This window comes from Aegilops tauschii, chromosome 7, assembly GCF_002575655.3.
Source record: "Aegilops tauschii subsp. strangulata cultivar AL8/78 chromosome 7, Aet v6.0, whole genome shotgun sequence".
Lineage (NCBI taxonomy): Eukaryota > Viridiplantae > Streptophyta > Magnoliopsida > Poales > Poaceae > Aegilops > Aegilops tauschii.
Window position 1 is genome coordinate 522007671 of NC_053041.3, and position 14057 is coordinate 522021727.

General features: G+C 44.3%; 1 protein-coding gene across 22 annotated transcripts; it reads right to left on the reverse strand.

The window, feature by feature from the left end:
• Positions 1-1627: 1627 nt before the first annotated feature.
• Positions 1628-13545, reverse strand: LOC109748040 (ribonuclease 3-like protein 2). Of its 22 annotated transcripts, none has more exons than XR_012189511.1 (13): positions 12784-13545; positions 12208-12375; positions 11536-11909; positions 8662-8823; positions 7043-7770; positions 6768-6878; positions 5500-6153; positions 5274-5425; positions 4552-4847; positions 4066-4454; positions 3442-3670; positions 2073-2256; positions 1628-1961 (listed from the first exon to the last, which is right to left on the reverse strand). XR_012189511.1 is itself a non-coding variant. In XM_020307099.4 (5 exons), exons 1-5 carry the CDS (start codon positions 13180-13182, stop codon positions 8474-8476), a joined length of 1119 nt encoding a protein of 372 aa, XP_020162688.1. In that variant the 5' UTR covers positions 13183-13545; the 3' UTR covers positions 8033-8473. The 22 variants fall into 22 exon arrangements, 2 of the variants coding, with proteins under 2 accessions (XP_020162688.1, XP_020162689.1); XR_012189500.1 differs by having other exon boundaries at positions 2073-2298; positions 4066-4457; XR_012189514.1 differs by lacking the exons at positions 2073-2256; positions 3442-3670 and having other exon boundaries at positions 4066-4457; positions 5500-5559; positions 6083-6153.
• Positions 13546-14057: the final 512 nt, after the last annotated feature.

The window sequence follows — 14057 nt, forward strand, 5'->3', positions numbered from 1 at the left end:
TGCGAGCGTGGTGGCAAGCATGGAAATAATTCTGGGCTTCATGGAATTAAAGACGAGCAGCAAGCTCCTGGGTAATCCTAATTTGTGAACCAATGTTTCTTTTTCTAGCAATGAAATATCCGTGTATTGGACTGGGCCTGCTAAGCATCGAAGCACGCGGTAAGGTGTTTGAGATCAAAACCATCCAAATGGAAGGAAAGGCTGGGATGTACAACGGCACAATTATTCCTTTTCAATTGCCTCTTTCAAAAGTAAAATGGTTGTAGACTTATACGAAAGTGCCAATGTGAGCCCGAGCAGTGGTGCTCTCGTTATCTGCACCATCGGGTTCTCTCGTGATGTGCACCGCCGGTCGTATAGGCCCAGCAATTTCACATTTTATTATGGCCCATGGCCCACCAGTCAGATGCAGCTTTCGCTACGCCGTCAGACATGCCACACGCGGATCAGAAGGAGTCAGACGATATGAGCCGTCTCAACACAGATTCTGGACTAACATCGGCACCGAACTAATTTAATGCGTTCGCCCGTTGGTCCTACGAATCTTCTCAACCACGCTCGTCCTCTTCATAATCCTGTGGATCCACTCAAACCCCGCTCAGATCTGCTGTTGCATCCTAATCCACCGGAGCCAGTGCCACCAGCCCCATCCCTTCTCCACCATGTCTGCATCACCGTCCTCCGTCGGCCAGGAGGAGATTTCGCCCCTCATTCCAGGCCCTCACTGTGGCGCCCGGATCAGCACCTGGATTGTTCGCGGTGGAGCGAACGCTGGTCATCGATTCTACTACAAATAAAGAGGTCAGATTTCTCATCAACAATGAGATTAAAACTCCAGTGTTATACGCATGGTTCGGTTCTTTAATTTGTGTTATGCTTTTTCCGATTTGATACTGTAGATGGGGCTATGTGGAATACATGATCGAATGTGGAGTACCGTGCTCAGTTGATTAAGCATTTGGGCGTGGACCGTCACTCCGTCAGGCTGTGCGCGTCCCTCTCCAACCCGCAGCTTACCTGAATCGAAGAGCTCGTTCAGGCGAACCAGTCGAGCAATGGAGTTGTACCGCGGAGCTGGCACGAAATGGTCGAGCGGAGCCATAAGCATGCAATGGACCGGCTCGCTTGTAGTAGCAAGCAGGCAGGCTCATCGGTGGACACGTCATGACTGCTTGTTATATTAGTCGCTGCCAACCTGTTGGTCGCAGTGTTTATGTTAGTGGCCGGCTCTCATGATAGTAGTTCATCTGCTTAGCAGATAAGACCAATAGACGCAGAATAGTTAGAGGCTCTCACTATGCTTAGGGCTTGTCTGCTGTTTTGCCTGGTTTATCATGGACGTCAGATATGCGAATGATCTTAGGTTGAATCCTTTGTAATCAGTCATGTGTTCAGCAATAAATTATGCTTCCAGTATTACGATTTTAGTTGCTACAGCTATGAAAAAGAATTTTATACAGTGGACGTTGTACACGCGGCATATCAAATCGGCTAGGGCCTGCAATAAATCCCACTAGCAGGCGGAAAAGAAATACACACAGAAAATTTATTTTTTTCAAAAAAAAACCATGAACTCAATGTTGTCTGACACATTAGGCAGTACATTATCTGTTCAAAACATAGCGAGGAAAGAAATGCACGTTCTACCATTTAATAAACTCACGTTTCAGTATATTGAGACATAGATAGATGCGATATCCATGCATGATAAGTTTGTTCAGCACAAAAGTGTGGCCACACACCGCAAGAAGTCTGAAATTTTCATCATACAAGGTAGCTATCTACTTAATTAGTCCAGCAAAAAGACCGATAACTGCGATAACTGAAGCTTTAGCTACCCATTCAATCATACCAAGCAAAAAAAAGAAGCTTTAGCTACCCATTGAATCAGACCAAGCAAAAGACAAACAACTGAAAGAACTCCATCACTCCAAACCTGTGGAGATTACCTTCCATCCATGCTGCAACAAAACAAAAAAATTGGAAGTCAGATTGCGCTGCTGTTTAACAAAGAAGTACTAATTACAAATAGGTAGAGACTAGAGAGAAAATCATGACGTGAAAGCGATTACCGTTTATGTTAAACTGGAATGTAACATATACTGAATCCCCAAGTTTTTTCCTGTCCTACTTCCTTCACCCATGGCGTCAGTAATAGCCAGATATGTTTCAGAGTAGAATTGATTTTGATGAAGAAAATGAGAAGATAAACGACTGGCTTCAACGCAAGAGTACACATTAACTGAAGGCTGTTGACTTAATTGACCACAGCAAGTATATGGATTAGTCTCCCCTCTTCTATAATATAATGAAAATCATAAGCATTGAATTCCAGCTAGTAGTATCATATTTCATAGAAAAGCAAAATAACCATCCAAACCATCTATACATCAAAGATTCAAGGTTTTGGAAATCAATTGGCAGACTCCCTACAAATCAAATTGGCAGTAAGTAAATAACCCAAGCTGTATTTCTGGTTTACTGAACTAGGACCCGAGACCTGGGACTGGGACTTAAAGATACCACTGGATGATCTAGTTGACCAAACAGAAGTTACATACGAGCAAAACCAATTTTCAGAGCACTTATTTACTTTTGTTACTGCCTTATTTTGGTCCCGTCCATGGTAGAAAACAAATATTCCCCTTCCAAATGCATTCAAGTCAAAATTTAGGGACTGCCAAATTTCAGTCGATGTAAGTGCATAAATTTTACATTCTCGTTGCTCTTTTTGGATTATTTGGGGTCATCAAGTACAGTCTGCCTAAGCTACCAAGTCACCATGTGTATACTATATTATACTGTCCAAAGAATCTACGGGGAATCACCAAATGTATATTCTATATTCAAATGAAAAAATGGTAGTGATATGCAAAATTCTAAAGTTTCAAGAAATGGACTGTTTCCAGATTGCATTCGTCATTTTCGTAACGGGCCATGTTTTGGTGCCAACAACAAAATATGATTATGCTACCATAGACTACTGTGGTGCACTTGCCAACACAGAGACAATCTCACAATTCAATTGGTGCGAGTATGTGGTTGAGTGCCTCTTCTAGGCAGATCAACGGCTTAAGGACATGTTGGCAAACAACCCAAAAATAATTTAGTTGGTTGTCATTTGTTCTTGCAGGTCAGTTTCTTTAACATGTTATGTATCTCGTCAGGGGTTGTGGCTTTTATTGACGATAGATTTATTTATGTTTTCACTTTTCACATATTCTTTCTTGACAACATTGACTTGGGATGTTCAACAAGCAGCATGATGTCCTTCCTCGGATAAGCGTCTTCGATCAGACAAGCATCAGAAGGATGATAACTATGGCAACTGACATTGGGACGAGCGTCACGTCATAGTCGAATTGCACGGTAATTTTTAGTTTTCACGTCAGATGTGCCGTATTCGATGATCCATTTAATCTGGGTGTTCTAACTTCTAACCTTTTAAGTTTGCAAACGACAGTTCCGATCTGATGCAGATGTATGCTATGCCCCGCTGCAAGCACCCAGATTGCACTGAGAAAATAGATAACCAACCAACAGATGTCGCCAATCAAAATCAAAGTCACGGGGATCACCAGGATCCTCAGCAAACCCGCGGACTGATTTCTCCATTGCTGACATGCATTCTATTAGGGCACGGCCTAGTGCAGCAGCACCAATCCTGATCCTGAATGAACATAACAGTATTTACTACAGAAAACAGAGTCTTCCAACTTCAGCAAACACCCCAAAATACTTGATGACTGGGTAATTTCACATAAATCCATCGATTAACAGATGATGTATTACCATATAGGGGACAAAAATTACCAAACTGGATTCTACCATAAACGTTACAATCCCATTAACCTTCCCACATTTCCAGAATTATTGCACAGAACTCAATTTTGTAATAAAGCTTTTCATGCGACACACTTCAAGCATGAGAAACTACTCTCATTACCACAAGAAAATATACCTACGTACTAATTTCAACCCCAGATTCAGATGTCATCTAATCATAACAGGTAGCAGAGCAGAATTTCATTTCCAGCTAAAGATGTGGCAGTCAAAAATGCATACCTTGGCATCCACCCAGGAGTCTTGCGGTCAATCTGCTCTATGTAGTGTTCAGATGCTTGAGCTTTATCTGCCGTCCCTGCCTCCGCAGCACAGATTCGTCCGCACTAGAGGCGGTCGCCGCTGGCACCTCCCCGTCCGGCAGCGGCCTAACAGGATAGTGCAGAGGCTCCATGGGTATGTCGCTGTCGTTCACCTCCTCTAGCAGAGTTCTGCTGCATGAACAGAACGCCCGAATACAGGTTAGATCTTGAGGTCCCTGCCTCCGCAGCACAGATTCGTCCGCACTAGAGGCGGTCGCCGCTGGCACCTCCCCGTCCGGCAGCGGCCTAACAGGATAGTGCAGAGGCTCCATGGGTATGTCGCTGTCGTTCACCTCCTCTAGCAGAGTTCTGCTGCATGAACAGAACGCCCGAATACAGGTTAGATCTTGAGGAAATACGAACCCAAAACGCGGCTGAACAACCACACCCACTGCCAGATCCGTACCTGTTGATCGGCTGCATCAAAAAACTCCATGTTCACCGGAGCAGAGAGGCCCTAACCCTAAAGAGATGGTGGTTTCACCGGCTCGCTGCTCTCGACAGAACAAGAACAGGAGCCGCCAGGTAGAAGACAGCTGCTCCCATCGACCCATGGCTGCATTTACTCTATCCCACTGCCGTCGCTACCGGAAAGCATCACAACTGATCCACGGATCAGGACGTCAATGACGATTCGAGCCACGGCTCTGACCCGAACTCACGACGTCGTTTCAATTCCACGTTCTCTGGTGGGCCCTGCACCTGTCACGTGCATTCAGAAAAACGAATCACGAAGCCATACCGAACGGGATAGATTACGAGAGCCTGTGTGCTCGAGTGCACATACTCCGCGTCCTAGACTTATATTCCTTTTCAATCGCCTAGAGACCATAAAAACTAGTCCACAAAGATCTACCATTTTTGTGAATCTATGAGGCCTAAAATTACAAATGATGCATAATGTCACAGTTATTTTGTCATGTCAAATTATCGTAACGGTTATTGGAATAAAAAAGGCAAAGAATCGCAATTAAATCCCTGAGCTTGATTAGCTCTTTGACAAGGAAGAAAATAGCCACTACCCACTCGCATAAACAAGAATGACGAATTGTGATAATGAGTTATCACAATTCAAAAATTTGTGCGAAAACTATGAACGAAAGCAGATAAATGAGATAGAAAGTTTACCACTTCATATTGTTGGCGATAACAACGATGGTGGGAAGCTGGTGTACAAGTATGACCTTGACGTGCCAGACCAGACAGGTTTACCCGAAGCTCATTTATGCTCTATCACTTGTGCATTTTGTTTTTACCATCTCAGTGAAAAATCACTATTTCTGCAAAATTTCAGAAACATTTATTATTACATTCCATAGTTCGAGAGGTTAGTGCAAATATATACATGAATTACATTCTTAAAGATTTCTTTGCCTTCAAGCAATACATCAGTGAGCAGGCTTTCCAAATAGACCTGATCATGAAGGGAGAAGAATCGAAGGACAAGACATCAAATCAGAAAGAAAAAAATGAGCTCGGTTAAAAAATATCCTCAAGAAAATTCATTGAGGATCGCCATATAAAATGCTAGGGATCATATCAACAATGAAATAAAATCGTGAGAAAATAATATTATGGACAGAAGACAACAGTATGTATGGGGATACCGAAGCCGTTAACATAATTGTATTTGTATAAAGGGTAAGCATGGACAGAAGGGAAGTCATCATAAGTAAAAGTTATGTATGTGTGTCGATATAGCAATCATTCACTCAAAAATTAAATTTACGCATTGAGGACATTTTTGGAACACCAGATAAACCTGTATTCCCACTAATTTATCAATAGAAGTAGCCTCCACCAAGATTTTAAAGTCGTGCAAAAGGAGAAAGCTCAAAGATAAGCTTGGGTCACAGCAAAAGCTTAACATCTAAAAGGCACCAGGTTAATCAGCACACAGCATGAGCTAATTAGCACGTTAGTAGCAGCTTCTCAACCTCTCGGGTGCTCAAAATTTTAACCCCAACCAAATACACAAGCTTCCAGAGCCTGCTCCCCCGCCACTATTCTGCAATAGAGACCAAAAACAAATCTATAACAAAGTAAGGAACACAAAAACTGATTAGGAAGATAAAAGATTCCTTTTCAAAACAAGCAGTGTTTCTTATTTCCAAAATTGACCACCATATTAGGTGGCCGTCATAAAAAATAGGTGATCAACTTTCTCCTTTTTAGTACAAAAACAACACCTTGTATGCACAACTTGTGTATATAGATACCACATAATAAATTCACACCAATATATATTTCTGGGAGAATCTCATGTGGCCATTCCGTAAAATGAAACTAAATACATAAAGTAAACAGTAAACACCCCCGTTAGCATGTACTAAGCATAGCTTATGCCAAGAATCATTCAAGTTGACCAAACACACTTGACTATGACTGAATCCAAGACTTTAAATTCTAATTATGTACTTCTAATGAGAAGTCCAAGAAATCTGCTTCAACAATACCAGGCACAGACAATTACATTATAATTGGAAATTATACTAAATAATGACAAACACAAAGACTCATCTCCCATCCAGGGGTCAACAAAATATATAATCTAAGCAATCATACGCCGTAAAAACCTGGATGAACAAGGATAAGGTCTGGCAGTACACTTGAAGTAATTACCTGTCAGAGGCCATCGGAAATTATCAGTTGAAGAATTTCGGAAGTAAGAAAATGGGAGTACAAGCCTCCAAGATGCCCAAATAAATTGACCACAACCAGTATGAGCATCACCTGCACAAAATTTGGGATTGAGAGGATGTCAGGATAATGTAATTATTTGGTGTAAGAACGGGAAAGAAATATAGGGGAACCTAGCCGAGCGCCATGCTGATGAATGTTGTGTTGCCAGAGTGGAAAGAATTAGTGAAGAGTGGTAGGGGCATAAATACACGTACCTGTACCGAGGCAGCGGAAGGATGGGCACATCACCTGCCATGAATGCAGAGAAACCGAAGAATGATTGGTTCTTCAAATCCCAACGGAGCAGTTGTGCTCAACCAAACAGCCATAGTGTCGGCCTACATCTCCCGCACAGGCTCTCATTGCCCTAAACTGTGGGGCCGATCAATCCATCGCCTCCTCTCTCTAGCAGCGACCGTCCACATCAGCTCACTCCCCCCCCCCCCCCACCCCACCCCCCTCCGCCTAGTTTACCATAGGGCTTCAAATTTTCCTCTGGAAAAGCAGCCCTCTAGGACTTTTTGGCCCAGGAATCAGAATGTACGGTGAAAGCCGGAGTAGACAACAGACTAACGGCCAAGGTTGCCCAAGTCGCGAAAATGGATGGCCAGAAACGCGCAGGGCGTTAGATGGTTGGAAAGCTGCTCAGTATTACTGTCATAAAATGTGGCTAAATTTCCGTATATCAGAAACATAGCTAGTCGACACATAGTTCTTTGACCGTGAACCAAGGCCCAGATTTCGTTTGTTATTGTGTGAATCACTGAATCGAAAATGACCTGAGTGTGCTGCGATAACTCGGGTTGCCAATTTTGCTGTTTGTTAACAGAAGAAAATCCCGTCTTCTAACATTTTCCTAGAGTGTTTATAAAGCAACTGTTGAAAAAGCACAGTTCAACAACCACAAACCAGAGAATTTCTTGAACAGACGAGATAAGCAAATCTATAACAATATAAAAAAAACATGAGTTAGGATGAGGTTCTTTTGATCTAAGCTCTCCAAAAAATATATTTAAAATTTATAACTATCAATCCCATGGTTGTGGGCAAATATTATACCATCTCCTAATCATAGGATATGTATAGTTTGTTAATTCAACTTATTTATTCATGGTTACTTTCTGATTTTATTTTATGTACGTGGAAATTTATTTCTCATGCTTACAATTTTCCACGTGATATTTATGTAAAAGAAGCCAGTGTCATTACTATCGAGATGGACATGCTATTTCAAGCTTATAAACAAATTTTCAGTCTAACATTGAATTCTACACCGATATGCATGGCTTTAAAAAAGTATCTGTTTGGATAAAAATAATCTGGCGAGTATACAACTGCATCTCGACCATCGGAGTGCATAGATAAATAGGAAGGCTAACTTCTGTCCCACTGCTTTTTTTCGATGAAAATCTCATAGTAGCGCTTTTTCAAACTATATGGTTTCATCGGCATGGAAGGATGAACCCGCATCAGAAAATCCTGGTGCACCTTCTTCATCCTCATTCACCTCTTTGGCTCTCCCTTCACCACGGTTTCCTTATATTCTCTTGAGCTCATCTCCCACCTACATGCTAAGAGTCACCACCACGATGTGGGCTTCTAGGATCTCCTTCCTAGTAGTCGCCACCAGGATGTAGCGTCAGGATTCAAGTGCATGGATCCCTAACTCCAGCAAAGGAACATTCATATAAAAGTTTGAATCATCAATTTTGTCAAGGGATGTAATACAGTTTTGTATTGTTATTATTTTTGCTAGACACAACCTCAGCCTAAGGTTCACAAAGGGATAGAAATAGAAATATGTTCTCTCCAAAGGGCAATATATGGATCTCACAATTTCAATAGATGTTCCAACATCTTCTGCGCGCAAGAATTCTCCGCATCCTTTACCCTTGACATCTTATCACTTAAAGTTACCCAAATACCACCTTGGGCTTCTACCTGAACGGAGTAAACAAATGTCCTATCATGTGCCGGGCCATCTTCCTTCTCTAACCTGAAAAAAAAAACAATGAAGCAACTGTGTAGGGCTGATCTAGGCAAAATGTCAAGTTAGATAATGCAACAAGTGGTAAGCATTCAAAGGCGCTAAGCTTTCACTCGGCCCCTCCCACACACCTTGTCAAGGGTATTCGAGCCACTAGACCATCATGACAAAGGACCCACCACAACAAACCAAGGACTTGCGCTAGATAAAGATCAGGGCTTGCCACCCACGGCGACAGCTACGCAGGACCACCCGCTTCTACTCCCCTCACAGCCACGCCGACAAAGATAGCACCCAACACCACCGTTGCGACGCATGTCGAAGAGTCGACCGCATAGCCCACCATCCAAGGCCACCACCCGGGCGTTCAAACTCCACCGTACAGAACCACTGGTGTGACAGCAGCTGCAACTCATCCTAGCTCTTCGTGAACATGCAAGAAACCGCCGCGCCAGATGCACCGTATGAGCCACAGGACGAGGCCGCAGACCAACCCTCCCGGTTAGATTTAGCGGAGGGCGGCAACTCTATGCGTGGGCAAGCACCCTCCAGCCAAAGCACCGACGGACCAAGGTCGGAGGTCATGACTGCATCGTCCCCACGCGCCGACAATGGGAGAGAACAGCTCCACTGCAGAGGCCAACAAACGAGGCCATGGACTGCCCTTCTTGGACAGATCTAGCGATGCACATCACCTCCATGCCTCGGCGGGCATCTCCCATCCCAAGGCAACGACGGGCCGAGGCGGCGGCCAAGAACGTTTAGCCCGTGCGCGCAACAGCAGGGGAGTTGCACGCCACCATGCCCGAGTGGAACCCCATGGCTCTCGGAACCGCGTTGTTGATGACACCATGCGCGGAGGTACAGAGAGGAGGAGCAAGGGTAGAGGGAGGGAGGAGTGCCCCGCCGCCGTCGTGGGTCGGCCGATGGTCGGTGACCGCGATGCGGGAGGACACGAAGAGAGTGGTGGTGGCGATGGGAAAACCTAACCCGCAACCCACCCAGGAGGGCGATGCGAGGTCCTCACAAGGGGGTTTTTCGCATCATCGTTTACTAAAAAAGGGGGATAATGATACTACTATTGAGCAAGAACCATGAAGGATCAGGCCGCCAACAAATATGGAAGTTAGGATTTCCTTGATTTGTTCCATATATTGATCTCTACACGAACACGGTAAGGTAAAGACTAAAGATGAGGAAGGATGGTGATGGGTGGATGGAAAGAAAGATGTGTGAGTGGGTGGTTTCTGTGTATGGCGGGGAGCGGCATGAAGCAGGCTAGGCGCGCAAAAACAGATATGGGAGCGAGATAGGAGATGAATGTTACAGGAAGTGAGGAAGGGGAAATGTGGGCATGGGCTTCTAGGAAGGAACACGAAAGCGCTGGAGGGAGTGTGTCAATGCCCGAAGGACCATCGGCGGGCATGGGAGAGAATGGGATAAAGGAAAGATATATGCCCATCAAATTTTCTATTTTTCTGATTGGTTAAGATAGTAGATCACTGCAAGGTTGCTCAATGCATACATACAATAATCATGTCAAGTAGCTGCCGCTTTAGTCAAAATAACTTTGTGAAACACAAAGATGGGGGAAACTAAAAAAGTGCACAATTTTTACTTAAGGTGGTGCTTTAGACGGTTTTGGAGTTCTAGGTTGAAAAGACATACTCAAGCCATAGTTTAAGGTTGAAAAGTGTACACTTTTTTCATTTTAGAAATGCCTTAGCACTAACTAAGATGCTAAAATGTACAAAGAATGATGAATTGATTTTATGAGTTCCTGGGGGGGGGGGGGGGGGGGGGGGGTATAGTACAACCATGATTCAGACAAAATAAAGAAATCACTTTGGTTTGAGCATTAAATCAACATGAAAGCTTCCCCAACGGTATTAGCAGATAGTTTTTTAGTTTATGAAGCATGGCATTACTCTTTGCAATGTGAAGCTTGAATTCCCAGCAAATCAGGTCTGAAGAGAAACAAAACAAGTTTAATTTGGAGTACTTCTGTTTTCCACTTTTATACTTCTTTTAACATATGTTATTCAGAAATTCCTTTTTCTGGTAACAGAGAAGATATAACTAAACAAATTATGAATTAACTATGTAATCAATTTTTTTTTGGGTGGGGGGGGGGGGGGGGGGGTTCATGCTATAGTGTTTGGCAACCCAACCAAACTAGTGGTTTCCATACTGCGTCTGAGATGGTCTGGACAAGTATGTTCCAGACCTAGTGACCTACCGAGGTCAAAGTACTATTTACCTAGTAAGGTTCTGTAACAGAAATAGTAGTTCTGGACCAGACTTGTCCAGACAATCACTCAGATCAGGTATCTCTTTCCCACGTGTTCATGCTGTAGTGTTTGGCAATCAAACCAAACTAGTGGTTTCTATACTGCATCTGAGTGATTGTCTGGACAAGTCTGTTCCAGACCTACCGAGGTCAAAGTACTATTTACCTAGTAAGATTGTTTAACAGAAATGACCAAAAGTTACTACCCTAAGATAAATGGGAACAAGGGTGAAATTACAATAAAGAAACAAAATAAAATGTGCAGCAGTGAAACAGTTCTAAAGATGCCCAGAACAAAATATATGATCAACAAACAATTGTAGTGTAGGTGTGGGAAAGAGATGCCTCATCTGAGGAGCATTGCAGGAAAAGTTCAACTAATGAACAGGATATATAAAACTAAAAACTGACAGAGTAGTCAAGAATCTTACTTAAAGATGGGTTTTGGCCAATGCTTCCTGCTGCACTGCTCAATAAGCTTCTGCTTGCATTCCCTAAGCTCTCCAACCTCAACCCCCAATCCATGGCCAACTCCAGTTGTCAAGACTTGCTGATTGCCTCCACCAAGAAGCTTGCTTAATGCATCCCGTGTGGCATTGAGCTTAGCGATTACCATCTGCTCTGAGGACCCCATCCCAACAAGTGCCCCACCAACAAATACATTTACAACCGTTGTTCCACCCTTCTGCCAAGTCTTGAATTTTACATCTTTCCCATGTTTCTGGCACAGTTCATGCAACATAGACACAGGTTGCTCATCTATTGTTTCTGCCGTGACAATGGGCTCAAAGAGGAACCTTGTTACCTACATAATAAACAGTGATATCATTATCACCACCCATTATTCTAGTGAACTACTCTCTTCGTAAATAAATATGTCGTTTTAGCGAGCAGAGGTCCATTTTTTTTTAACTTTCACAAATATTATTGGTAAAGCTATTTTGGAGTGGTCATACCAAAATGAAATCATACGATTCTTCATAGAAAATTACATAGATTTTTATCAGCGTATTATGATTGGAATTATTAGTTAAGTTATTTTCTAGAAACCTCAGATCAACATATTAATGAATGGGAAATAACATGAAAGATGAATTACAAACCTTCCAGAGCTTCTCAAGATTAAAGTTGCAATCCACATAGACAGCAGCAGCAATGGCCTCAACCATATCAGCAAGCACCTTGGGAGCCTTAAATACACTGCCACCATAGGGCGTAGTGCCAAGGTCATCCTCTAACTCTTGTTTCACTGACTGGATAAACTGTCCTACCTGCATAAAGGTATACTCAGTAACATAACAATGGTAGCGAAAAACAGTTCATCTAATATCCACATCTCCAAGAGATAACATCAATCACTTAACAATTGAAATGTATTGTGCCTTATGAACCCGAATGGAGAGGCGGGAGTACTTACCAATTCCTGTTTCAGCATTGCTAAATACAGTAATAAACTTATTCTTGCATCACTAAATCAAAACTAAAATGTGGCGAGAGTTGCTATATATAGATGTTTAGCTCTATGTTTTACCCTCAAATTAAGCTCGTCGAAACGCTCGAGCGGACAGTAAAAAGTGGATGATTTATTTATATAACATCTATATATAAAAACAGAGTCCCCAAATATATGGCTTCTAACTCAGGGGAGGAGGATCCGAGGATGCTTAAGTGGCACATACCAACAGATCGAGGCGAGGGCAGTTGCGTCGGAGCAGCGGGTAGAGGTCGTGGCGCACGGCGACGCGCGCCAGCTTCTCGGTGGAGATGTTGGCAGCCCGGAGCGTGGAGAGCGCGCCGGGGCCGACGGTGGGGTTGGTGAGGTAGAGGAAGTTGGAGAAGGCGAGGCCAAGCGCCGCGTCCCCGACGAACTCGAGCCTCTGGTACGAGGCGGCGGCGAAGGACTGGTGGGTGAGCGCCTCCTCGAGCAGGGAGCGGTTGTTGAACTGGTACTGGAGAAGCCGCTCCACGCGGGCCGCCGCCTCCTCCCTGTCCGCCACGAAGCCCGGCGGCGGCAGCGTGACGGGGGCCGACGGCGCAGGCGGCGAGGCGCGGCGCTTGCGGGAGCCGGGCTTCATCATCTCTCCCTTGTGTGCCGGTGCGCGTGACGGCGTCTTGCTAGATCGGGAGGGGGAGATGAAATTTTGGAGAGGAGGCGCCAGCCGGAGTTTGGCGGCGTCCGCCGGAGTAGAGTGCCGGGCGGGCCTGTTGCTGCTGCTGGAGACCGGGGCGGGGGCGGGGCGGGTCACGCCAACGGGAGGAGCAGCGGAGGAGGAGGGACCCTACCCGCCCGCCATGTCGCCGGAAGGAGCTGCGCACAAGGGACCGGCGGCGGCCTGGAGGAAACCTAGCGAGGGTTTCGCGTCAGCGAGGGGGAGGAAAGGGGATCGAGGGTTGCGAGCGGGACTGGGCTGTTTTTTTTTTTTTTTGCGCGTGGGGGCTGCGGGCCTGCCAGTGGCATTTTTGTTGTAATATGCTCAAACAATAGTGCCATTTCCCCATACCCCTTCGGGTTTAAGTGAAAAGCTGCCGGAAGGACCCCTCCCCCATCATTTTTCTATTGTGAAGGGAGTGAGGGTGGAAATAAGTTAAGGAGGTGTTTGGTTTCAGGGACTTTTTTGTGTTGGGACTAGAAAAAGTTCCTAGTAAACCAAACAGGGTGGGACTTTTTTAGACTTTTTGTTAAAAGTCCTTAGAAGCACCTCCTTGAGAGTCTTTTTCAAAAAGTCCTAGGGACTAGAAAAAGTCCTAGGACTAGAGAACCAAACACCACCTAAGTTGACCTTTACCTTTACAAAACGAGTTCTTTTGCACTTTTGGCTTATTTTGACAATTAAGAACAGTAAAACTCAGCCTAAACCGAGCTCTTTCAGCAATTAGCGCTTTCCGCTGTCCGTTTTTCTGATCAAACTATTTTCGGTCGTCCGATCTAATCTGTACCCCACGTTTCACGCAC

Excerpts from the sequence above, each read along its gene's own strand:
- LOC109748040 (XM_020307099.4), bottom strand. The coding sequence starts at position 13,182 with ATGATGAAGCCCGGCTCCCGCAAGCGCCGCGCCTCGCCGCCTGCGCCG. Across the intron at positions 11,910-12,207 it reads ATCTTGAGAAGCTCTGGAAG|GTAACAAGGTTCCTCTTTGA; the intron begins GTTTGTAATTCA and ends TTTATTATGTAG. Across the intron at positions 8,824-11,535 it reads TGGCCAAAACCCATCTTTAA|GTTAGAGAAGGAAGATGGCC; the intron begins GTAAGATTCTTG and ends TTTTTTTTTCAG.